Raw genomic sequence first — 25249 nt, 5'->3', positions numbered from 1 at the left:
AGGTGGGGGATGGTGACGGTGACCAGTGCCCCGGATCACGCAGAAGAGGCGGCAGCTGTGGCTGGACCCCAGGGGGACAGAGGCGCACCGTGGCTGCCTGCCTCTCTCGCTGGGCCCGCCGGGGTGGGGCCTGTGAGTCCTTGGCTCCCAGGACGGGAGGCTGTGAGACCGCAGGGCCTGGCCGCAGGCGCCACTCAATAAACGCTCGTCCAGGGGCCTGAGTGGTCGTGTGCTGGGGCGGGGAGGGGACAGGCTCGGGGGTCTCCCCCGCCGGCGCTCACAGCCCCCTCCCAGCCTGGGTGGGAGAGCGGCTGGGGTAGAAGCTAGGGCCGGTCCAGTCCTAGACGCAAGCCCTCAGCCGAGACCACGGGCGGGCCTGCTGCGCTGCACGCGTGCCGTCTGTGCCGCTTGGCTGCCCTGTCCAACCCTTGTCCTCCAGTGGCCTGCCTGGCACTTGCTGGGACACTGGGGTCCTCGGTGTGTGTCTGGTCTCTGGGCCACCGCTGCTCCGGCCTCTGGTTCCGGGCTGGCTGCACATGCTGCTGGCCCCTGTGAGGCACCGGCCCTTGCGTCACTGGGGTCCCCAATCCGGGGCAAGGTCAGTTTCTATACCCAACACTTCCTGGCGGATGTGGACAGCCTCAGGATGGCCTGGTTCATTTGGCATGGCTCCCGCCCTCTCTCCAAGCCCTCCTACTGGCCTCCATCACCTCACAGGACCCTCTCCCTCGGGGCACGGTCCTGGGGTCCTGCCCAGCAGGGGCGAGCAGTATTTTTTCAGCCTCCTGACAGGGCTGACGCCTGGGGAGTCTGATAAGGAGTCCGTGGCATCCGGGGCGTGGCAGGCGGGCCAGCGGAGTCCGGTCTCAGCAGCGGCACTCTCCAGGTGCCGGCACACCTGGCCACCCGGCCACCTGTCTGTCTGTGGCTCCAGTGCTCCGGCACCGCACCTCCCCCACCCACCATGCCCTCCCCTCCCACCTGCGCGCTGCCCAGGAGAGCCCCTTGACCCCGACCCAGTCCCAGTGGGCAGGTGGGCCCAGCTCACAGCAGGCAGGTGGAGGAGAGAGGGCTCTGCCTCGTCCTCCATCCCCCACCGCATGGGGCACAGCCCGCTTCCACCCCTGGAAGGAGGCGGGGAGGCTCTGGGACCACCCACAGGGGAAGGAGTCCTCCCTCAAACCCTTCTCCCAGCCCCTTGGCTCCTGGCTCTGGGCAGCCCCTGGGGCCAAGTGAGCAACCTCAGGGGAGACAGCCAGGTGATCCAGGACCTGCCGGCCACACCCCTTGGCCCCTCTGTCCCCAGGCCAGATCTCCTGTCCTGCCAACCCCTCCGCCACCCACCTCTGGGTCCCTTGACTGCCCCACTCCCTCGTATGGGAAAGGGGTCCCCAGCCCTGGCCCAGCCCCCGCTGAGGCTGTGAGTCAGGTGTCGAGGGCCTGGCGGCAGAGTGCGTTCAGCTGACGCAGCGCGGAAAGTCCTCGCGGGCGGCCTGCGTGGAACAGGCACCTGGGACGTCAGTGCGGGGGCAGCGGGGTGACGCGGAGCGGGCGGGGGGATTCCTGCCCCGCGGGGGGGCGGGGACGGTGGGACTCGCCCAGCCCAGCCCAGCGGAGGGACTGGGAGGGTGAGGCCAGGCTTGTGGGGGGCCGGGAGGGGGTCCTGCCCAGGGAGCTCAGCGCGTCGGAAGGGCTCGGGGAGCCGCTGCCGCCCAAGCCGCCACCTCCCGCCGCGCTCGCCTCCCCCACCGGGCCTGCCCCGACCCTGGGCACCCCAGCTGCATCTCACTCCCGCTCTCCCTCCCTCCCGGACTCACCTCCCTCCCCAGCTGGGATCCCACAGAGCAGGGAGGGGCTCGGTTAAAGGCCAAGGCTGGAGGCTCAGGTGGGGTACCCAGGCCCGGTGTGCACAGGCTACCACCAGGCACTTGGGTGGGGGAGGCCTGAGCAAGTCCAGGCTGAGGAGGGAGACCCCCCCAGGGCAGCAGGAAGCGCAGGAGACTCAAGGGTGCTGGTGTGTGGGGAACGGCGGGTGCTGGTGCTGCTGGTGCTGCGAGGGGCTCCTTCCCACCCCCACTCAGCCCAGCTTCCTGGTATGTACCCACCTGGGTCGCCAAGCCCAAGAGAGACCCCAAGATGAGACTCTGCCCACGCCAGCTCCAGACTCCTCGCTGTTCCCCCCGGGAAACCCCCCCCCCCCTCAACCAGAGGGGCTCTCCAGCTGCTCCGGAAAACCACAACTCCTCCCCCTGGGGTCGGAATCCAGTGTCTGTTCAGCCTCAGATAAGGGCCGAGAGGCCGTCCTCTGTTCCCAGAAGTGCTTCCGCCGCAGCCACGCCGCCTCACCTGGCTGGGAAAGGCCCTGACCCTCCCTCTACCGAGATCTGGACTCAGCCGGTGTGAGACACGGCCCCTCCCCAAGCGGACCGAGAGACCCCTGGGGGGCACAGGGAGGGAACCCACCCTAGCAGAACTGGGTGCCAGCCCCTCCCAGCCCCAGTCCTAGGGCAGCTTCAGGGGGCCTTCCAAGGGCAGGTGGTCCCTGGCTGCCCCCAGGTGCTGGGATGTGAACCCATCTATCAGATAGGTCCATGGTGCCAAGCCCGGCCATTCAAGGGCCCTGACCAGGACCTGGGTGCCAAGCCTGGCCATTCAAGGGCCCTGACCAGGACCTGGGGTCACCACTCCTCCCCCCGCTCCCCCGCCACGGTTTCAGCAGCAGGGCTACTCCTCCAGCAGCTGGGCTGAGCTCCCAGCCCCCTGTGGTTTGCAGGGCCCTGGATCCCCCCTTCCCACCAAGAAGCAGCCATGCCTCGGTGGAGAGGCAGACATCTTCGCAGGACGCTTTGGGGCTGAGGTGCTTTCCAGAGACAGTGATTCGGGCCATGGCTGTTCCGGACCCCTCTTTTTGGAGACACATTCCAGGGAAGAGTGGTTTGAGGGGGGTCCTCTGAGTCCTCAGGGCTTCGTGGGCTCTTTGGCCAGGGCAGAACCCTGACTGCCAGGAGCTGAGGGAGGCCCTGTGGGCGCCAGGGTGAGGGCCTCCAGTGGAGGCTGCAGGGATGGTGGGGGTCCCTGGGTGGTGCTGGCTCAAAGCAGGTAGACGAGGGGGAGGGGAAGCAGAGGCCCTCAGCTTTCACCTTGGGTTACAGCTCCGTCCCAGGCACCAGGAGTGCCCCCCTCCCACCCCCGCCTCGCCCCCCCGCCTCCCCGCTGCCGAGGCTGCTCCCCAGCTGCCACAGGGCGCCCAGCACATCATTTGAATAGTGGGGCACCTTGTACCTCCAGGTGCCCAGCTGCCCCATAGCCGACAGCACTCCAGACTCAGCTCCCTGCCCGCCTCTCCCTGGCAGCCCTCACAGTTCTGGCAAGGACACTTTGGAGCACAACTGCGGGCTCGGTGGGGCTAGGAGAGGATCCGGATGGGGGTGTGAGGGTGTGGCCATCGCCCCTGGGGATGAATGAGTAGCAAGGAAACCTCATTTATTGAACTCCAGGCTCTCGGGGTACCAGGCGCCCAAGAGCAGCAGACGGTCCAGGGCTTTGGGGGAGCCCGGGGACGGAGGCCCAGTCAGGATGTGCACTTCTTGGCCCATCACGGTCCCCGCGGGCCATTGCACCCACGCAGGGCCCAGGCGTGATGGAGGCGGCAGGGGCAGCTGCTCCCTGAGGGTCGGGTCGCCTCCGTAGACACCGCCTTGACCAGCAGGGGAACAGTCCCGCCGAGGCTGGAGGAGAGCTGGGAGGTCCTGGCGCAGCACTGCTGCCACCACGGGCCACATCATGAGCCACAGGACAGCGTGGGCAGAGGCCCCGTGGGCAGGATGTGAGGAGGGGGTGGGAGAGGCCTCAGAGATGAGACATGGGGTATAGAGGCCCCTCGGGCGAGTTAAGGGGGTGACCCCAAGGTGACCCCGAGGTGACGTGGCTGTGTAGTGTCCTGGATGCCAGCAAGGAAAGTGGTCCTGACCCCGAAGACACAGGCGTGGGTTTTACAAAGACCTGGGTGTGCTCCGCCCACCCAGGAGGCCACCTCTCCCTGATGGAGACGGGTCTTCGGGCACAGAGCTGGCCAGCAGGCTGCAGAGGACGCAGTGCTGAGCTTGACCCCTCATGGAGAGACCACCAGACGCACTGGGAGGGGACTCAGGGTTCCTGGACCCCAGTCACCCAGTGACAAGTGTGCTCCTGGCCTGGGGACCCCACACTCTGGGCCACAGCAGCAGGACGACGACGGGGTGCAGTGGTGGTGGGAGGGTGGGCGGGCTGTGGGTGACAGGGCAGGTGAGTCCTGGCCTGGGCCCCTCACTGGCTCTGTGACTCTACCTCTCTGAGCCCCGCTTTCCATCTGGCTCTTCTCTCCCTGGCTCCCGGGCTGCATACCTCCAGTGGGCTGGCCTGGGGCTCGGTGGTCAGTGCCCCCCGCCCTCTAGCAGTGCTGTGGCCGTTGCCTCCCTGGGAAAGGAGTAGGGGGGGCAGCGGGGGAGGACAGGTCGTTGCCCCTCAGGTCCCACCAGCACGCCAATGCAAGGCACAGCAGGGGTCCCGGCAGCCCCTCCCACCTTGGTAGAGCCCACTGAGGTACTGAGCGAGGGTGGGCAGGGCAGGAGGAGGGCATGTGACTTGGTGGTGACCGTTTGGAGAGGTGAGGGCAGGGCACGTGAAAGGGAGTGCGGGAGGACGGTGTGACAGCTGGGGTGGGTGGGGAAGGCCGGGGTGAAGAGGGGATTATGGCTGCCCCAGGACGCTTGGTGGCGGGGGCGTGGACACATGAGAGGCCCTGAATCTCCTAGCAGCCTCGAGGCTGGGCACACAGGGCACACAGGGCACACAGGGGCCTGCTGGCTCGGCACTTCCCTCAGGGCGCTGTCCTGCCACGACCATGCGCCCGTCACCCACAGCCTGGGTCCTCCCGGCCTCTGCAGGGCTCTGCCTGCCGTAGGGTCCGGGCGTCGCAGGTGGAGGAGAGCTCAGGGTGCTGGCGCTCGGAAGGCCCAGAAAGGAGCTGAGCCTGGGCAGGGCGGGGACCGCAGCTTGGAGGAACACGTTGGGTGTGAGGAAGCCTTCCTATGGCAATCGAGGGGGGTCCGTGAGGCTCTAGACCCTTGACTGGGGGACACTGGGCGCCTTTCCTGGGGACCACCGACCCAGGCAGTAGAGGTCAGGTGGGTTGTGAGATTGCAGGGCGGGCGGACGAGGGCCGTAGGTGATGGGGCCCAGGGACTGGAAGCAGGTCACGGTGGGCAGAGTCAGGGGCGCGGGGGGCCTCATCTCCCTTTCCTGCCGGGCAGACACCCCCATCCCTCTACCCTCGTGTCCTCCCAAGGACGAGCCCCAGCAGTGGAGTAGCAGCTCACGGGGTGCAGGGAGGCTGCCGGAGGGGGTCTCGGGGCCCGGTGTGCGGGGAACCCGCGGACCAGCTGCAGACGTCGCGTTTGTAACAAAGCAGCTTTTATAGGTCCCCGCGAGGGCGCCGGTGGCCGCCCGCTAGGAGCCGCGGTGGCCCGCGTTCTTGCGCTCCTCCTCCGCCGACCCCGGGGAAGGCTCCCGCGCCGGCTCCCCGCCGCCCACTCGCGGCCGCCCGCCGCCCGGGGCCTCGGGGTCCCCGCGCTGGGCGCCGTCGGGCCCGGGTGTCGGCGGCCGGGGGCGCCGCTGTGCGGAGGAGGGCCGCCCGGGCGCGCCGCTGGGGCCCCGGCGCGGCGCGGGCCTGCGCGCGCCCGGCCTGCCGGCGGCGCGGAGAGCGGGGGGCGCGGCGGGCGCGGCGTCGCAGGCGGGCCGGGGCGGGGGCGGCGGCGACGGCGGGCGGGGGACGCTGCGGGAGCCCCCCAGGCGCGGCCACAGGTCTGCCTCGCCGTTGTGCAGGAGCACGAAGCGGCGCTGGGACAGCAGCGGCAGCATCTTCTGGCTGCGCAGGCTCTTCTGGAAGGTCTCGAGTGCCAGGTCTGGGGAGGAGTTGGGGGTGAGCCCGGCTTGGGCGGGGGAGGCGTGGGGGGAAGGGAGGGGCGGGCACCCAGCCTCCCCGGCATCGCGTTCCCGGGGCTGGAGTTTACGGGGCGTGGGGGGGTGAGGGGTGGGACCGGGGCTGGGGTGAGGTGTGGGCGGGCATCGCCTTGGCTGGGAGGTGGGGGCATGAGCAGAGGGTGGGGTGGCCATGCAGCCTGTCGGGTGCTGGAGAGCTAGGTTTGTGGATGTCTGAACTTGGGGAGAGGGTGGGCAGGCAGAGGGGTCGGTTTGGGGGGCCTGGGGGCTGGGTAGCGGCCTCACCCAGGGTCTCCACGACCACGCCTGGAATCACCTCTCTCAGGACTTCACAGCTGGTGTGCAGGGCAGGGTGGGAGTTCATCTCCAGCAGCCACACCTGGGCCAACACTGCTCAGCACGCCTCCCCACCGGCCACTTGGCCAGCAGGAGGCTGAGGCCCTGGTCCCCACTAAGCCAGGTGACCGGGCAGGTCACTTCTTTTCCATGGCCTCACTCCCCCATTTGCCCAAGGGGCTAAGACTCTGAGGGTCTGAGAGTCTGGCCTTGGGGGCTGCCCCAGCTGCAGGAAGAGCGAAGCCTTGTGGACACACCACCCCCAGGGCTAGGGAGGGTGCCTAACTGCCTGCTCCAGGGGCCCGCCTGAGTGGTCAGGGTGTGCACAGAGGGCCCCTGCCTCCTGCACCTGCCTGCTGGGCCCCGCCCCCCCCCCCCCCCCCCCGGGACGCCTCAGCAGCACCTTGAAGTTTTCATCGATCAAGAAGTCACAGCCAATGAGGTCAAAGTAGCCCAGCTTGCACTTGAGCTTGGATTTGACAGACAGGAAGCAGTGGGCCAGGATCTGCTGCATCCGCTTCTGTGGGTGGGGTGGGGGTGGGGGTGGGGGCGGGGGAGGGGGTGGAGACAGGATGTCACCTGTGGGCCCTGATTACGCCCTCCAGGCCTGGACAGCCACAGCCCCATGCCACCAGTGCCCGCACTTCCACATTCTCAGGGTCACAGGCTCCCAGGCAGAAACTCCTTCACGCTCATTTTACTCATTTCACAAACGTGTGGACCTCCTATTGCGCGGCAGGTACTGGGGGTCGAGAGTAGAGAGAGCTGACGAGGAGTCTCTGCCCTCGGGCAGCTCGCTCACAGGAGAGACAACAGCTGTGATGTGTAAGTCGTTACGCACTCTGCACAGCACATGAAGCCATACACGCTGATGGAGAAGATGAAGCAGGGTGAGCGGTGGGGGGTTCTGGTGGTGTGGAAAGGGGTCTGATCTGGGCGGGCCAGAGAGTGAGCAATGGGTGAAGAGTGAAGGGGAGAGCTGTGGGGTGGGGTGGGGATGGGACACCTGGGTAGAGCAACGGCTGTAAGTGGGAGCACGCCCAAGGTGTTGGAGGAACAGAGTGCGGCTGCTGTGGCTCGAGCGAGCTAGGAGGGCAGCGGGAGATGAGACCAGAGTGGCACCAGTCACATCTCGGGGGCATGGGAAGCCCTTGCCTTTCACCCTGAGGTCAGAGCTGTTGGAGGGTGGAGCATAGGAGGGCATATCTGACCCGTGCCCTAATAGGGTCCTCTGGCTGCTATGCTGAGAGAGACTGAAGGGCCCCATTGCAAAGATCCAGGTGAGAAATGTGGGTGGCTTGTGTAAGCCGAGGTGGTGGGTTGGATGCTGGGTCTGTGTTGGGGTAGAGCCAACCTGGTTGATTGATGAAAGGATGGTGAGCTGTGAAAACAGGAATGAAGGGTTATCCCTAGGTGTTTGGTCTGAGACTCTGGAAGGATGGAGCCCCCATCAACAGAGAAGGAGAGGAGGCCCATGGAGTCTGAGACATCTGTGAGCTTACAGATGGGGTGTTGATAGGCCATGGTTCAAGTTCAGGGGAGAGGTCAGGGCCGGATGTTTCATGTGGAGTCTTGAGCACATAGATGGAATTTAAACTCAGGCGTTGTCTGATAAAGACAAAGAGTAGATAACAGTGGGTACAGCAGATAAAGAGTAGAGCCAGGCTGAGCCCTGGGCCTCCTGAGCAGCTGTGCGGAGCCGAGGGGCCAGCACAGGGGGCGGAGAGGGGGTGGACAAGGTCCTGGAAGCCGTGGGGAGTGAAGAGCTGTGTCCAAAGTTGGCTGACAGGTCAGGGAGAAGAGGGCTGGACTGACCCCTGGGTTTGACAGCATAGAGGTCACTCCAGCGAGCATTTCAGCGAGACAACAGGGAGAAGCTTTGCTGAGCAGGTTCAAGAGAGACAACATAAAAACAGCCCAAACTGGCCAAATTTGTCAGAATTAACCTTCTCAAAATGCTGGAAATTAACCAAAGGCATCCAGCAACCTGAAGAGTGTTTACTCAAGTAAAATCTTGAATCTTGGTAAGAACAGCAAGCTTTGTAGCATTTTAACTTGCCCTGGTTTTATCCCTGGCATCCCAGCTCAGTGCCTTGAAAAAATCCTGTGTTCTCGGTACTGGAGATAGCTTAATAGACCTGTCTCGCAAAGAATTGGAGGGGGCTTCCCTGGTGGCGCAGCGGTTGAGAATCTGCCTGCCAATGCAGGGGACACGGGTTCAAGCCCTGGTCTGGGAAGATCCCACATGCTGCAGAGCAACTAGGCCCGTGAGCCACAACTACTGAGCCTGCGCGTCTGGAGCTTGTGCTCCGCAACAAGAGAGGCTGCGACAGTAAGAGGCCCGCGCACCGCGATGAAGAGTGGCCTCTGCTTGCCGCAATTAGAGAAAGCCCTCACACAGAAACGAAGACCCAACACAGCCAAAAATAAATATAAATTTAAAAAAAAAAAAAAAAAAAAGAATTGGAGTCATTTGTTGTGATGTGTCTGATGGTTCCATGGTAGACCTCACTTGAACTGAAGGAAAATACAAGAACAATGTCTTACCATATAGAGAATGCCAGTGAAGAGATAGAAATTATAAAAGGGAGCTGAATAGAAATTCTGGAGTTGAAAATTATAGGAACTGAAAGCAAAAATCACTACAGGGGTTCAACAGTCCATTGGAGTTGTTCAAAGATAGGTCAATTGAGATTATCCAGTCTAAGGAACAGAAAGTCAAAGGAATGAAGAAAAATAAAGCTACAGAGACCTGTGGGACACCGTCAAGCAGACCAAAATGCATAAGGAGATCCAGAAAGAGAGCAGAGGAAGAGTCAGGAAGAATATCTAAAGAAATAATGGCAGTGGGACTTCTCAAATTTGATGAAAAGTAATCTACACGTTCAGGAAGGCCAGTGAGCTCCAAGTAGGATAAACTCAATAAGATCCATCACATCATAAGCAAACTTTCAAAAGACAAAGACAAACAGAGGATGTTGAAATCAGCAAAGAGAAGTGACTCATCATAAAGGCTCCTCGATAAGACCAACAACCAATTTCTCATTAAAAACCATGGAAATGTCCATCAACAGATGAATGGATAAAGAAGACGTGGCACATATATACAATGGAATATTACTCAGCCGTAAAAAGACATGAAATTGAGTTATTTGTAGTGAGGTGGATGGACCTACAGTCTGTCATACAGAGTGAAGTAAGTCGGAAAGAGAAAAACAAATACTGTATGCTAACGCATATATATGGAATCTAAAAAAAATGGTACTGATGAACCTAGTGGCAGGGCAGGAATAAAGATGCAGACATAGAGAATGGACTTGAGGACATGGGGTCGGGGGAAGGGGAAGCTGGGGTGAAGTGAGAGAGTGGCGTGGACATATATACACTACCAAATGTAAAACAGATAGCTAGTGGGAAGCAGCAGCATAGCACAGGCAGATCAGCTCAGTGCTTTGTGATGACCTAGATGGGTGGGAGGGAGGCTCAAGAGGGAGGGCATATGGGGATATATGTATGCATATGGCTGATTCACTTTGTTGTACAACAGAAACTAACACAGCATTGTGAAACAATTATACTCCAATAAAGATTATTAAAAAACAAAACAAACCAAAAAAAATCCCCGTGGAGCCCAGAAGGCAGTGGGATGACAAATTCAAAATGCTGAAAGGAAAAAAAAAACCTGTCAACCAAGAATTGTATATACAGCAAAATCATCCTTCAAAAATGAAAAAGAAATTAAGACAGTCCCAAATTTAAAAAACATAGATTAGGGCCTCCCTGGTGGCACAGTGGTTAAGAATCAGCCTGCCAACACAGGGGACATGGGTTTGAGCCCTGGTTCGGGGAGATCCCATATGCCACGGAGCAACTAAGCCCATGCGGCACAACAACTGAGCCTGTGCTCTAGAGCCCGTGAGCCACAACTACTAAGCCCGCGTGCCACAACTACTGAAGCCCGTGCACCTGGAGCCTGTGCTCTGCAACAAGAGAAGCCACCACAGTGAGAAGCCCACTCACTGCAACGAAGAGTAGCCCCCGCTTGCTGCCCGCATGCAGCAACGAAGACCCAACGCAGCCAAGATAAATAAATAAAATAAATAAATTTATATTAAAAAAAAACCATTATCATTAGTAGAACTTCCCTACAGTCCTTCAGGCTGAAATGAAAGGACGCTAGACAATAATTCAAATTCACATGAAGAAATCAAGAGCACCCATGAAGTAACTACACAGTTAAATATAAAAGACAGTATACATTCATTTTTTGGTAATTGTTTTTTTTCCCTTCTATCTTATTTAAAAGACAATTGTGTAAAGCAATAATTATAAATCTATGTTGATGGACACACAATTTATAGAGTTGTAATTTGTGACAGTAACAGCATAAAGGGAGAGACAGAGCTATATAGGAACAATTAAAAAAATACTATTGAAATTAACATAGTAGTAATCCAAACTAGATCGTTATAAATTAAGATGTTAATGGTAATCCCAAGGGCAGCTACTAAGAGAATAACTCAAAAATATGTAGTAAAAGAAATGACACTAGAAATGGTACACTAGAAAATATTTAACACAAAAGAAGGCAGTAATGGAGGAATTGAGAAAGAAAATGATATAAGACATATAGCCAAAGCAATCCTGAGAAAGAAAAACGGAGCTGGAGGAATCAGGCTCCTGGACTTCAGACTATACTACAAAGCTACAGTAATCAAGACAGTATGGCACTGGCACAAAAACAGAAATATAGATCAATGGAACATGATAGAAAGCCCAGAGATAAACCCATGCACATATGGTCACCTTATCTTTGATAAAGGAGGCAAGAGAATACAATGGAGAAAAGACAGCCTCTTCAATTAGTGGTGCTGGGAAAACTGGACAGCTACATGCAAAAGAATGAAATTAGAACACTCCCGAACACCATACACAAAAATAAACTCAAAATGGATTAGAGACCTAAATGTAAGACTGGAAAGTCTTAGAGGAAAACATAGGAAGAACACTCTTTGACATAAATCACAGCAAGATCTTTTTTGATCCACCTCCTAGAGTAATGGAAACAAAAACAAAAATAAACAAATGGGACCTAATGAAATTTAAAAAGCTTTTGCAAAGCAAAGGAAACTACAAATAAGACGAAAAGACAACCCTCAGAATGGGAGAAAATATTTGCAAACGAATTAACGGACAAAGGATTAATCTCCAAAATATATAAACAGCTCATGCAGCTCAATATTAAAAAAACAAACAACCCAATCAAAAAATGGGCAGAAGACCTAAATAGACATTTCTCCAAAGAAGACATGCAGATGGCCAAGAAGCATATGAAAAGCTGCTCAACATCACTAATTATTAGAGAAACGCAAATCAAAACTACGAGGTATCGCCTCACACCAGTTAGAATGGGCATCATCAGAAAATCTACAAACAACAAATGCTGGAGAGGGTGTGAAGAAAAGGGAACCCTCTTGCACTGTTGGTGGGAATGTAAATTGATACAGCCACTATGGAGAACAGTATGGAGGTTCCTTAAAAAACTAAAAACAGAATTACCATATGACCCAGCTATCCCACTACTGGGCATATACCCAGAGAAAACCATAATTCAAAAAGACACATGCACCCCAATGTTCACTGCAGCACTATTTACAATAGCCAGGTCATGGAAGCAACCTAAATGCCCATCAACAAACGAATGGATAAAGAAGATGTGGTACATATATACAATGGAATATTACTCAGCCATAAAAAGGAAAGAAATTGGGTCATTTGCAGAGACGTGGATGGACCTAGAGACTGTCATACAGAGTGAAGTAAGTCAGAAAGAGAAAAACAAACATTGTATATTAACGCATATATGTGGAACCTAGAAAAATGGTACAGATGAACCAGTTTGCAGGGCAGAAATAGAGACACAGATATAGAGAACAAATGTATGGACACCAAGGGGGGAAAGTGGCGGGGGGTGGTGGTGGTGTGATGAACTGGGAGATTGGGATTGACACGTATACACTAATATGTATAAAATGGATAACTAATAAGAACCTGCTGTATAAAAAAATACATAAAGTAAAATTCAAAAATTCCCAAAAAAAAGAGAAAACAAATAGCAAAATAGAAGATGTAAATCCTAACTTATCAGTAATTATATTAAATATAAATGAATTAAGCTTTCCAATTAAAAGACGGAGATTGTCAGGATGCATTCCCCTCCCCCTGTCAAGATGCATTCCCCTCCCCCCCATATGCTATCTATGAGACTCACTTTAGATTCAAAGACACAGATAGGTTGAAAGTAAAAGGATAAAAAAAAAGATATATCAGGGCTTCCCTGGTGGCGCGGTGGTTAAGAATCCGCCTGCTAACGCAGGGGACACAGGCTCGAGCCCTGGTCCAGGAAGATCCCACAAGCCGCGGGGCAACTAAGCCCGTGCACCACAACTACTGAGCCTGAGCTCTAGAGCCCCTGAGCCACAGCTACTGAGCCCGCATGCCATGACTACTAAAGCCCACGTGCCTAGAGTCCATGCTCTGCAACAAGAGAAGCCACCGCAATGAGAAGCCTGCGCACAGCAACGAAGAGTAGCCCACGCTCGCTGCAACTAGAGAAAGCCCATGCACAGCAATGAAGACCGAACACAGCCAAAAATAAATAAATAAATAAATTAAAAAATATATATATGTCAGGCAAACGGTAACCAAAAGAGAGCTAGAATGTCTATATTGATAGCAGATAAAATAGAGTTTAAGACAAAAATTGAGGCCATTAAGAAAAAAGAGAACATTTTCTAATAAGTCAAGAATATGTAATAATTATAAACATACATATACTTAACAACAGAGCCTAAAAATACATGAAGCAAAAACTGACAGAATTGAAAGGAGAAATAGACAATTCAGTAATAATAGTTGGAGACTTCAGTATCCCATTTTCAATGATAGAACAACTAGACAGAAGATCAACAAGTAAATAGAAGACTTGAACAACACTATAAACCAACTAGACCTAAAAGACATCTATAGAACACTCCACCCAACAGTAGAATACACATTCTTTTCAAGTGTGCGTGGAACATTTTTCAGGATAGACAATATGTTAGAACATAAAACAAGTTTCAATACTTTTTAAAGGGTTGAAATCATACAAAGTATGTTTTCTGACCACAATGGAATGAAATTAGAAATCAGTAAGAGAAAGAAAATTAGAACATTCACAAATATGTGGAAATTAACACACTCTTAAGCAACAAATGAAAACAGAACACACAAAATCTTATGGGATGCAGTGAAAGCAGTGCTCCCAGGGAAATTTATGGCTGTAAACACCTACATTAAACAGGAAGAAAAATCTCAAATCAAATCAATAACCCAAACTTCAACCTTTAGAAACTAGAAGAAAAAAAAACGAAAAAAAAAAACCAAACAAAAAACCCAAACCAAAACAAAACAAAACTAAACCCAAGGCAAGAAGAAGGAGGGAAATAATAAAGATTAGAGTGGATATTAATGGAATAGAGAATAGAAAGCAACAGAGAAAATCAATGAAACCAAACACTGGCTCTTTGAAAAGATCAACAAAACCTTTAGCTAAATTGACCAAGATAAAGGGGAGGAAAGACTCAAATTACTAAAATCAAGAAAGAAAGACCTTGGGGCTTCCCTGGTGGCGCAGTGCTTAAGAATCCGCCTGCCAATGCAGGGGACACGGGTTCGAGCCCTGGTCCGGGAAGATCCCACATACCGTGGAGCAACTGGGCCCGTGAGCCACAATTACTGAGCCTGCGCGTCTGGAGCCTGTGCTCCGCAACAAGAGAGGCCGCGATAGTGAGAGGCCCGCGCACCGCGATGAAGAGTGGCCCCCGCTTGCCACAGCTAGAGAAAGCCCTCGCACAGAAACGAAGACACAACACAGCCATAAATAAATAAATAAATAAATAAATTAAAAAAAAAATCATCCCACCTTTATTTAAAAAAAAAAAAAGAAAGAAAGACCTTACATAGAGATGAAAATGATTATGAAAACGATTATAATTGTTCATAAAATACCATGAGTACCTGTATTCCAAACAAATTAGACAACTTAGGAGAAATGGAGAAATTCCTAGAAGGACAAACTAATAAGCCTGACCCAAGAAGGAAGAGATAATCTGAATAACCTCTAACAAAGGTTGAGTTAGTAATAATAATAAAAATAACAATTCTTCCCACAAAGGAAAAGTTCACAATAAGGTAGCCTCACTGGTGAATTCTTCCAAATATTTAAAGAATTAACACTAACCCTTCACACACTCTCCAAAAATGGAAGAGAAGGGAATATGTCCAAAACCAGACAGACATACAAGCAAATAATGCTGTGGACCAATATTACTTATGAGGGTAGACACATAAATCTTCAGCGAAGTACTAGCAAACCCAATCCAGCAGCATATTTAAAGGACAATATGCTATATCTGAGTGAGATTTATCCCGGAAATGCAAGAGTGATTCAACACATGATAATCAATTTATGTGATACAGCACATTAAGAGAATGAAGCTACAGCAACCAAAACAGTGTGGTGCTGGCTTAAGGACAGATATACACACCAATGAAATAGAATTGAGAGTCCAGAAATAAACACATACATATCTGGTCAATTGATTTTCAAAAATGCGCCAAGAACAGTCTCTCTGACAAATGGTCCTGGGACAACAGGATAGCCACATGCAAAAGGCTGAAGTTGGTCCCTTACCTCACACCATACACAATAATTAACTCAAAACGAGAAAACATAGATGTAAATCTTTACAACCTTGGATTTGGCAATGGATTCTTAGGTATGACATCAAAGCATGAATAACCAAAGAAAAAAATCGATAAATTGGACTTCATAAAAATCTATGCAAAAAAGGACATTATGGGGAATTCCCTGGCGGTCCAGTGGTTAGGACTCTGCGCTTCAACTGCAGGGGGTTCAATCCCTGGTCGGGGAACTAAGACCCCTCAAGCCGAGGGGCACGGCCAAAACAAAACAAAACAAAACAAATAAACAAAGGACATTATCAAGAAAGTGAAAAGAGAACTCACAGAATGGGGGAAAATATTTGCAAATCACACATCTGATAAGGGTCTAGCATTCAGAATATATAAAGAGCTCTACAGCCTAAGAAGGAAGAGTGAACAAAGGATCTAAACAGAAGTTTTTCTAAAGAAGATACAAAAATGGCCGACAAATACGTAAAAAGATGCTCAATATCATTATCATTAGGAAAATGCAAATCAACTCCACAATGAGATACCACTTTACACCCACTGGATGACTATTAAAAAAAGAAAAATACCAAGTGTTGGCAAGGATATAGAGAAATTGGAATCATCATACATTGCTGGTGGGAATGGGAAACCTTGCAGCCACTGTGGAACATGGTTTGGCAGTTCCTCAAAAAGTTCAACATGAGTTACCCTACGACCATGCAATTCCCTTCCTAGACCTATACCCAAGAGAACTGAAAATATCTGTTCATGTACGTGAATATTCATAGCAGCATTACTCATAATAGACAAAAAGTAAAAACAACCCAAACGTCTATCAACTGACGAATGTTTATCCAAGTAAATCGTGGTCCATTTACACAATGAAATAGTTTTCAGTCATAAAAAGAAACGAAGGGAATCTTGAAAATGTTATGCTTTCAGTGAAAGAAGCCAGGAAAACCCACATATTGTGTGATCCCATTGACATGAAATGTCCAGAACAGGGAAATGCATGGGGACAGGAAGTGGATTAGTGGTTGCCAGGGGCTGGCAAGGGCAGTGGGTACCGAGTTCCTTTCTGCGGAGGTGACAACGTTCTGGAATTAGAGAGTGGTGATCACCCTGCAACTCTGAGAATCCACTAAAAACCACTGAACTGCACTTTCACAGAGTGACTTTTGTGTCGTGTGAACGATCTGTTTCAGAAAGAGGGAGAGGAGAGGGTCCCTGGAACCCACCGCTGCGCGCACGCCCAACGGCAGCCCCGCCCAGGGACGGACGTGCCTGGGGCCCAGAGCCCCCAGCCCTCGGGCCCTCCGGTCCTGACCCCCGGCCCCTCCCAACGCCGGGTGGGCGGGGCGCGCACGCACCGTGAAGGTGGTGAAGACCCAGTCCCGGGGGAGGCGCTTGGCCTCGCGGAACTTGTCGTTGATGTAGCGGTTAAGGTGCTCCATGCTCCACACCGTGTCGTCCTTGAGCAGCAGGTACAAGGGGCTCTTCTTCTGCATGAACTGGGAGGCAGGGCAGCGCCTGGAGGCCCTGCCCCTACGGGGGGCCCCGACAAGAGCCTCACCCCGACGCGGCCACCAGCGACCCCCACAGGGGTCCCGCTCCTCCGGGACGTCGAGCCCCTCCCCCAGCACCTCCTGCCCCTGAGAAGTACCCCCAGATCCTCCCGGAGGGCCGCCGCCCAGACACCTCCCATTGAGACCCTTCCCTGGAGACCTCTGCCCACAGCATCCCTGCACTGAGGTCCTCACGGAGGCCCTTGCCCTTGGCTCCCACCCCTGCTGGGCCTGATCCACACCCAGAGGGAGCTGAGCTGGGGGTCGCGGCCACGGCTCTCAGTCTTTCCACCAGGATGCCCAGCTGAGGCTGAAGAAGAGAGGCAGTGCTGGCTGCAGGCGGGGGCAGCCCAGGCCACCTCGGGGTCTGGGCCATGTCTACAGAGGGATTCTTTTCCCATTCTTGAGCAGTGCTTTTTGTCCAAGGCTGCAGGGAGGGCCCTCACCTGTGGGGGGCATTTACCTGGTTGGTTAAATGGCCACCGAGGTCGCTGGAATGGGGATCGTAAAGGCCGAGGGTGAGGCGAGCGTAGCCGTGGCCGAAGAAGACCATGTAGGGCATGGCGCAGGCGATGAGCAGGTAGGAGCGCACGTCGAACTTCTTTCCGTCCAGCAGCAGCGGGTTCTGGATGTACCTGGGTAGGCGTGGTTAGCCTGGCCCGTGCCCCCACCTGGGCCTGCCAGTTCCTCAGCACCCCTGCCACCTGTCTCAGGTGTGAGCTGTGGGTCCCCTACCCTGGCTGGGTGCAGTGTCCACTGGTCAGGGGACATTTCCGAGCCTGAACACGTCAGGGAATTGGGAAGGAGGGCCTGGCCCCTAGAGCACAGCCCACTGGTGTGTGTCTGGGGCGCCCCAGGGCGCAGCCCTCGCTAGAAGCCTGGGAGGCAGAAGCAGACTGGGCCCTATGGGCTGGGAAGACTGCCTGGAGGAGGAGGGAGGGGTGACCTTGGGCCTTGAAGGGCAGGTGGCTTTGGAGAGGCAGGGAGGGGACATCCCAGTGGAGAGAGCTGTAGGTCTAGAGACCCAGCCGCTGGGAGCAGCTGCTTGGGGTGGCAGACAGCAGTTGCGGCAGGAGTGAGGTCCACATTGGCAGGTAGGGAAGTCCGAAGGGACATTTCTCAGGCTAGACTGTGCCCCCTGGTGTGAGGCTGAGGGTCTGGACCCCTCCCAGAGGCAGAGGGAGCAAGGCAGGGTGGTCAGCTCTGCCTGTGGGCCTGAAGGCTGCAGCTGGATGGGTGGGGGATGGGGGAGAAGCCGGGCTTCCTGCAGGTCAGAGGGCGCAGGACCCAGGCTGGGGCACAAGCTGACCAAGCCCTCCCTGCCCCACACCGTCCAGGAGCCTCCTGTGTGTGGGGGGTGGGGGTGGGGGGAGGGTACATCCTCTGAGATCCTGACTGGATGTGAAAACCCCACCTCTTCCGGCTACACAGGGGCCCAGCTGGGGGCACCGCAGCCTTCCACCGCCAAGGACTCCTCTGTGGGCCCCGCGACGCCCACGAGCCTCACAGGCACCAGCGGGCCTGGGTCAGCCCCACCCGGCCAACGCCCCTCGGGGTGCCCATGCGCAAAACCTCTGCACGACCCGCGCCTGAGGCGCCCGGAAGGGCATCTTGCGGTAGGTGGGGTCGTCCTCGATGCTCTGGGTCTTGGCTTGGAGGGCGGCGACTTCCTCCTGGTTCCGGAGCAGAAAGATGCCTTTGCCCTGGTTGGAGGCGGTGGGCTTGCAGATCCACATCTGGGTTTCTGCGGAGAGAACTACCTGAGCCAGGGAGCCTGCCTCGCCCCGCCCATCCCTGCCAAAGCCCCGCCTTGGCCCCAACCACGCCCCTCCCAGCCCCACCCCGCCCTGACCACTCCCAGCCACGGCCCCGCCCCTGCAGGCTTCGGCCTCCACTAAGGTCCGGCCATGACCCTCCCCAGCATCGCCTCAGCACCAGCCCTGACCTCACCCACCCTGGCTCCACCCTTCCACTCCCTGACCACGCCCCACCGCGGCCCCGCCAGGGCCTTGGCCCCGCCCTAATCACGCTCCCACCTTGGTCCAGCCCTGCACCGGTGTACCCAGAGAGGGCCTGGCGTCCAGGGGCCTCTCACCATCAAAGAGGGTGAAGAAAGCCTCTCTCTCATCCCTGATGTCCAGACGGTAGGTCTCTGGGAAAAAGTCTTCCATTTTCAGGACCCTGGGGAGGCAGGGAGGTGGGGAAGACACTGGGAGGGTTGTCCCCCTCCCCCAGCTTGGCCAGCCATTCTAGGGGTCTGACCTGGGGTAGGCTGGAGGGAGAGTGTCTGCTAGGAAGCTGGGCTGGGCTCCAGGCACTCCTGCCCCCTTTGGTTTTCTCTGAAACACCCCCACGCCACCCCCCCCACCCCCGGCCCCCAGCTCTTTCCTCTGCAGAACCTTTGCACCTTCTGTTCCCTGGCCAGAGGCACACTTTTCCGGCTCTGCACACCTGGCTTCTCTGCAGGCTGCCTCACCCACCGCCCAACCCCTCCCGCCTCCCTGCTCTTCCCCTGCTGCTCTAGGGCCTTCGGGAGTGGTCAGTTCAGAGCTGGGTCTCCAGGCCAGGACCGTGCCCAGCATGCAATGAGCGGTCGGCATGGATCCCCTGGCCTGGGATGCCCTTTAACCCCTTTCACCGACCACCAGGCCATCCTTCAGTTTAGGGCAGAATGGCTGGGTGCATCTACCTCTGTGGCCCAAGGCGTCCTGGGCTGCTCCACATGAGCTCTTCTGGGGCGGCTGTCGTGTCCTTTCCAGATCTGTGCCCCAGGAGGACACAGGACCTGGCCTGAGTGGCTACTCAGTGTGTGGGGAATGGATGGGGGGCGTCGAGAGGTGGGGAGTGGGTGGGGGCTTGGCGGTAGACTGGTGGTGTGTGGATGGGTGGGGAGCGGATAAGTGGATTTTGGATGGAAGTAGGTGGCTGGGCAAGTGGTCTGGTGGGCAGACGGATGCCTGGAGGGGATTGGCCCAGAACTGCTGACAGAATTGGGTGGTGTCGTGGATGACCAGGTAGCGGGTGGTTGCCTGCCTGGTGGGGGGTGGACGGGGGAGGCAGATGGTAGGTGGTTGTTTGCATGGGTGGGCGGACGTGTGAATGGCCGGGCCGTGAGTGGATGAGGAGTGGGCACATCGAGTGGGTCAGGCACGGCTCGGGGGGGCGGGGGCGGGCCAAAGGGCAGGAATGGGTGTGCAGTGGACGGCAGTGGGTGTGGTAGGCAGTGGTGACTGAATGCAGGACACCAGTGGGCGGCTCTGTGGCGAGCGTGTGAGGACCGCTGGGGGCCGTGGGCTGGGTGGCTGGAATGGTGGCCGGTATTGGGGGTGGAGACAGATGGGTGACACGCGGCTGGGTCAGTGGGAAGGCGGGTAGGCGGACGGACTTGGTGGAGGGCGGTCAGGAGCAGCGACTGACGCGTCCGGTGCGGGCTGCGCCGCCAGGGTGGGGGGCGGGGGGCCAGGGCATCCCCACTTGGCCTGCGCGCAGGGGGCCGGCTTGCTGGTCTTGCTGAGGACCCGCGCGTGCTCCCTCAGGGCGCTGAGAAGCCCGATCTTGGTGGTGAGGAGCTGGTTGTTGGGGAGCTGGTACAGCAGCTGCTCGCCTGGCGCGACAGAGCCCGGGCAGCGTGCGACCGCGCATGTGCGCGTGGAGGGCCGCCCGCTGAGCCCGGCCCCGCCCCTACCTTCCCGGAAGCTGCGGTAGGTGTCCCTGCACTTGACCTCGCACCACTTGAGCTTGTAGTCTTCCCGCCGGCTGTCCTGGATGCGCTGCCAGCCCTTGCTTTTGCAATAGGAGCTGATTCTGCAGGGGCGAGGGGCGGCGGTGACCTGGGGGCCGCGGGGCTGTGGGCCGCGGAGCGAGGCTGGGCCGGGGCCTGGGGGCGGTGGGGCTGGACCCAGCCTGAGGCCCCCACTCACATTGAGGCCCCGTTGGTGCCTCCGATGTAGAAGAAGGGGCCCTGCCCGGTGCCGGGCGGCTGCTTCTCCCCCTCCAGCGGGTGCTTCTCCAGGAGGGCAGCCCGGGGCCTGGCGGTGTCAGCGTCGTCCAGCTCTGCGGGCAGAGTGGGTGGTCAGAGGCTCTGGCCCAGCTGGTGGCTTTTCTGCCCCTTCCTGGGCCCTGCCCGAGCCCACCTGCATCTTGGTCCAGCTGGATTAGCTCCTGTAGGAGCCCCTCCTCTCGGTGGCTCCCCATTGATCTCTCATGGGCCCAGCCTGTGAACGAGGTGGGGTCAGACAGGGGGCGTCCACTCAGAATCTGACCGGAGCCCCTGGGCAGTCCCCCCAGCCGTCTCGGCCCATCTCAGCCCAGTCTCAGGCCTCCTAGGAGAAAGGGGGCAGGGTCCCTCCTTACCAACGGCAGGGGCTTTGTGTGGGGCAGAGGCTGAGGTGTGAGGCTGGAGCTGGGGGCAGACATGACGCAGGGACATGCCCAGAGGGTGGGGGTCACAATGTCCATCATGACATCATGGGTGACCCACAGCAGTCAGGGGAGACCCCTCTCCGCCTGTTCAGACCCCGACTCTGCTGTCCCCTGCCCTACTCGGCTGGCCCAGATCCCACACCCGGCACATGGCCTCCTGCTGGCCCCTCTCCCAGGGCATGGCTGTGTGGTCCCCCCGTGAGAAGGCCTTCCTGGGGATGGGGTGCCAGTCCCTGGGGAGGCCCTGGCTGCATTCACCTGCTGCCCGGGGGCGGCTCCGCCGGACCCCTGCCATCCTTGACCGCTTGCCTCTCTTTGTGCCAACCTGGGTCCGAGGAGGCGGTCCCCAGCGGTGGAGGAAGTGGGTGCGGCTGCGGGCCGCAGATGCTGGGGCACTGGGGCGGGGGCATCTCTGGGAAGACGCGGCCCCCACCCCTCTGCGGGCCCTTCGGGCAGCCCGTGGTCCTAGCCCTTGAACTGGGCACACAGTCAGGCCCGCCCTGCCCGGGGAGGGGTGCCGCCCAGCGTCCTGGATTTGGGCTTCCTCTTGTGGGTGGCTCCCGTCTCTGTGGTGACTGTCGGGCCTGCAGGGACTGTCCATCTGGCGTCGGCATCTCTGGGCTTGGCCTCCCTGCCGGCCGTAGGGAGGGCTGCTGTCAGGCCTGTGGGGTTGGGGGGGGCGGCGGCCCTGAGCAGGCCCCTCCCAGAGTCGGGGCGGGGCCGTGAGGAGGCCCTGCCTCAAGGATGATGCCTCCCTAGGGCTCCTTTCCTGTGTGGCTAACTCGGGAACATTTTAGGGAATTTTAGCCATTCCTTGACAGGTCCTTCCCAGTTTGGGGGCTGCTTGGGAGGCTAGGATTTTCCGAAAGATTGAAGAAACACAAGCAGTGGAAAGGCCAGTACCCTGGGAGCTGGCAGGCAGAGAGGGACTCCTGCATCTGCATACCAGGAGCTGGCAGAGTGCTCTCCAAAGAGGACAGTCGCTTTGCAAACAAACCAGCTGGTCACCCAAGAGATGCTGACCAAGACCTTTGTCCCCACTTAGAACAGAAGAGGGTAAACTGAGAACAGCTGTCAACACGGTTACAGGGCCTGGGTGCGGGGCCGGGTGCGGGGAGGGTCTCACCCCCCTGCCAAGGGTGGGCCGAGCCACGAGGAAGACCTGGAGCCTCCTCCCCAGCCCTGCCCCACCCAGAACGGGAGGGCTCCTCTGTGGCGGCTGGACCCCGCCCAGCATGACTGCGGGGATGGGGGCCTGCTGAGCACAGGAGGGTGCGCGTGTGCGCGTGCGCGTGGGTCGCCACGTTGCCTGGGAGGCCCGCACCTTGCTGGGGATGGGGGCCCCCGAGGAGGATGACGGTCAGTACTCTCCCTCAGCACTCCCACGTGAGTGGCTACTGAGTCAACAGACATCTGACGGAGGCCCCCAGGTGTGAGCGACAGGTCGACACCCAGAGACAGAGAGACAGGGCCCTGCGAGGAGGGGGCGGGGGGTGGGGGTGGTGGCGGAGCCCGAGGCAGAGGACGCAGCCCTGGGAATACCCTGGGGCAGGACCAAGAGTCCTCACCCGAGAAGAGGGCTGGACGGTTAGAACAAAGGGACAGACAAGGTGGACGAGCTCATGGAAATACGCAGTACAGCCTTGTGAGAAGTTCAAGGCATGGAAGTGTGCTGGAAAGGAAAATATAAAGAAGGAAAGGCACCCAGCGGGAGCCTGGAGACATCTCAGAGCCGCAGGCAAGGCTCCTGTGACCCGCCCAGCATGGTGGGAGGTCTCTAGAGCCCCCCTCAGGGAATTCCCGAGATGAGCCGGACCTGGGAAAGGAAGCTGGGGCTGTGGTGTGGATCAGCTCTGTGCCTCGGTTTCCCCACCTGCAGAGTGGGCTGGGAGTACCACAGCTGCCTGGTCACCCATGTTGGAGGAGGGCCTGTGTGACGACGGTGAGGCCGGAGAGGGCCAGGCTGGTGCCGAGCAGGGCGGTGACCCGCCTGCAAGGGGCGTTACTGGGGGTTACAGTGTGAATGTGGGGGGTGGGAGGGAGCCCCTGGCACCCACAGCCCAGCGAAGTGTAACTTCTGCGAGGTAACCCGGACCCGGCAGTGGGTGCTCCGGGAAACAGGAGCCGGGAGGTGGGCGTGGAGTTGCCGGGTTTCGGAACAAGCCTTGTAAGCCTGTGCCTCTGTTTGCCTCGTCTTAACTCTGTATATCTTATTACTTCCACGAAGAATTAAACAGGCCATGAATTACCATTTCTTGTCATTCAAGTTAACACAAATTAAGAAAAAGAATCCGTACCCTGGGCGTGCACGCGTGTGGTGAACGTGGTGCCGGGACGTGGTGGCCTGCGGGGCTGCGGGTGGGGTCAGGGGTCAGAGCCTTGGCCGAGCAATCGCCTTTCTCAGAGTCTCTCTGAAGGACTAATTCTAAATAGAAAGCTTTGTGCTGAAAGGTGTTCCCGAGCCGTTATCTATGGTGGTGAAGCTCGGGTTGCAGTGGCCCTGCCCGGGGGTAGGGGGGTGACGGCACCAGGACCTCCGTGAGGACTGCAGGGAGGGGTCGGTGGAAACAACTTTGTAACGAATTTTTAAATAAACTTTTTACCTGGTCAGGTAAAAAGACTGGCGGGAAATGGCGCTCCGGTGTGATGAACGGAAGACCCTCGAGAACCTGAAGGAAACATCCAAGAAAACGAGATGACGCCTGTGTCCTGCCAGGTCCTTCCTCCAAATACACGTTTGGTGACGTGGGGTGCTAAGGAGGTGTTGACTTTGCTCGTCGGGCTGGTGCCTTCTGGCCAGGGCTGAGCTGTCTGGGGGGACGTGGGTCCCCGCAAACTTTAGGAGGCCGTCCCTTCTGGGGGTCGGTCCTGGGAGACAGACCTGGTCCTGAGCAAAGGTGCTGGTCCTGAGGGGCCGCCACCCCCGGAGGCCTGCCCTGCTCAGCCCGGCCTGGGGGTCTCTGCCCAGCCAGACACCCCTCCGCTCCCCTCCTTCGCCTCCCTCACGCTCCTGGGCAGAGTCCCGAGAGGACCCACAGGGCTCCTGGGGCCGAGGGGCTGGGCGGGGCAAGGGACGGCAGGCCCCAGCCCTCATGGCCAGCCAGGACCCCCGCGGGTGGCCCGCCTGCCCCTCTTACCTGCCTGACAAGGTGGTGTGAGCCCTGTGCCAGGGAAACAACAGTGGTGACCAGGCAACTGTCTCCTAGCAACCATGACCCAGTGGCCCAGAGGTGAGCAGGTGTATGGGGAGGCGCAGGAGGCCAGGCACCAGGGGGAGCGGGGAAGGGGAGCGACCAAGGCTGGAGGAGGGGTGTCGTGGGCACAGCCCCCACCTGGGCCCTCCGTCCTCCCGGGACATTCCTGAGCCTTCTCAGGATCCCCAAATCTGTGCCAGGACCCCAGACCTGACCCATTATGTTTTTGTGCTCAGTGTGCTTTACCTGCGTTATTTCATCTCCCCTTACCACGGCCTCTTTACAGAACAGAAAGTGGGCGCTCAGCAAACCCACGCCTCCCCAAGGGGTTGAGAGGGGCTCACACCCAGGGCTGGGAGGCCAGGGCCTGTGGGAGGGCCGCTGGCTGCCGTGCACAGCCCCCGCTCCGTCCTCCGGAGCCTTGCATGGGTCACCGGGGGTCTCTCCTTAGGGAGCCTTCACTTGCTTCTTGTAGGGTGGATAGTGGCCCCCGTGCCATGTGTGTCCACGTCCTAAGGCCCAGAAAGTGCAGTGTGACCTTACTTGGAAAAATCGTCTAGCAGATGTGATTATCTGATGGGCCCTAAATCCAGCGACCAGTGGCCTCGGGAGAGGGAGGGAGAGCGGAGGAGACACAGAGGCGAGAAGCCAGCTGAAGATGCGGCAGCGGCCGGAGGGACGCGGCCACAAGCTCCCGGACGCCTGGAGCCCCAGAGGCTGGGAGAGGCAGGAAGGACCCGCCCCAGAGCCTCCGGAGGGAGCAGGTGGCCTCCAGAACCGTGAGAGAATACATTTCCGTTGTTTCAAGCCACCGAGTTTGTGTAATTTGCTGTGGCCACCCCAGAAAATTAATGCACCCCTTAAGCGCCCCCTCACTTTGAGGGTCCCGGGTGGCATTCCCCACTGTGGGGAGGCCTCCCTGACCCCGCTCAGAGGCTGACGCACTCCCAGCTGTGTGCCTGCCTGCGCCAGGTGTTGGGGGCCTGCCGGGCTCCGTTCTGCTGGCCTGTGGTC

At 57.4% G+C, this 25249-nt stretch overlaps 1 protein-coding gene and 1 long non-coding RNA gene across 2 annotated transcripts; one reads left to right on the top strand and one right to left on the bottom strand.

Moving 5' to 3' along the window:
- The first annotated feature begins 1651 nt into the window (after window positions 1-1651).
- LOC132376738 (uncharacterized) lies at window positions 1652-8759 on the top strand. Its single transcript, XR_009506413.1, has 4 exons — window positions 1652-2931; window positions 5863-5940; window positions 7055-7205; window positions 8523-8759. It is a non-coding gene; the product is annotated as an uncharacterized LOC132376738 (long non-coding RNA).
- Window positions 3467-23670, bottom strand: TTLL10 (tubulin tyrosine ligase like 10). The gene is made up of 14 exons (XM_059942518.1): window positions 23645-23670; window positions 21300-21672; window positions 20753-20833; window positions 20540-20672; window positions 20305-20423; window positions 20094-20223; window positions 19309-19380; window positions 18715-18800; window positions 18192-18363; window positions 17083-17254; window positions 16425-16565; window positions 6719-6835; window positions 6265-6358; window positions 3467-5942 (listed from the first exon to the last, which is right to left on the bottom strand). The coding sequence occupies exons 2-14, from the start codon at window positions 21640-21642 to the stop codon at window positions 5488-5490; spliced, it is 2115 nt and encodes a 704-aa protein (XP_059798501.1). The 5' UTR covers window positions 21643-21672; window positions 23645-23670; the 3' UTR covers window positions 3467-5487.
- Between the last annotated feature and the right edge of the window lie 1579 nt (window positions 23671-25249).

This window comes from Balaenoptera ricei, chromosome 1 (assembly GCF_028023285.1).
Source record: "Balaenoptera ricei isolate mBalRic1 chromosome 1, mBalRic1.hap2, whole genome shotgun sequence".
Classification (NCBI taxonomy): domain Eukaryota; kingdom Metazoa; phylum Chordata; class Mammalia; order Artiodactyla; family Balaenopteridae; genus Balaenoptera; species Balaenoptera ricei.
This window is presented reverse-complemented; position numbering and strand designations above follow the sequence as displayed.

What these genes read in the sequence shown, in the direction of transcription:
- TTLL10 (XM_059942518.1), bottom strand. Translation starts at nt 21,642, where the DNA reads ATGGACAGTCCCTGCAGGCCCGACAGTCACCACAGAGACGGGAGCCAC. An exon ending in CCAGCTGGACCAAGATGCAG is followed by an intron (nt 20,673 to 20,752) that starts GTGGGCTCGGGC and finishes CTCTGCCCGCAG; the next exon opens with AGCTGGACGACGCTGACACC. An exon ending in GCCCCCTGCGCGCAGGCCAA is followed by an intron (nt 19,381 to 20,093) that starts GTGGGGATGCCC and finishes CCTGGGGCACAG; the next exon opens with ATCTGGAAAGGACACGACAG.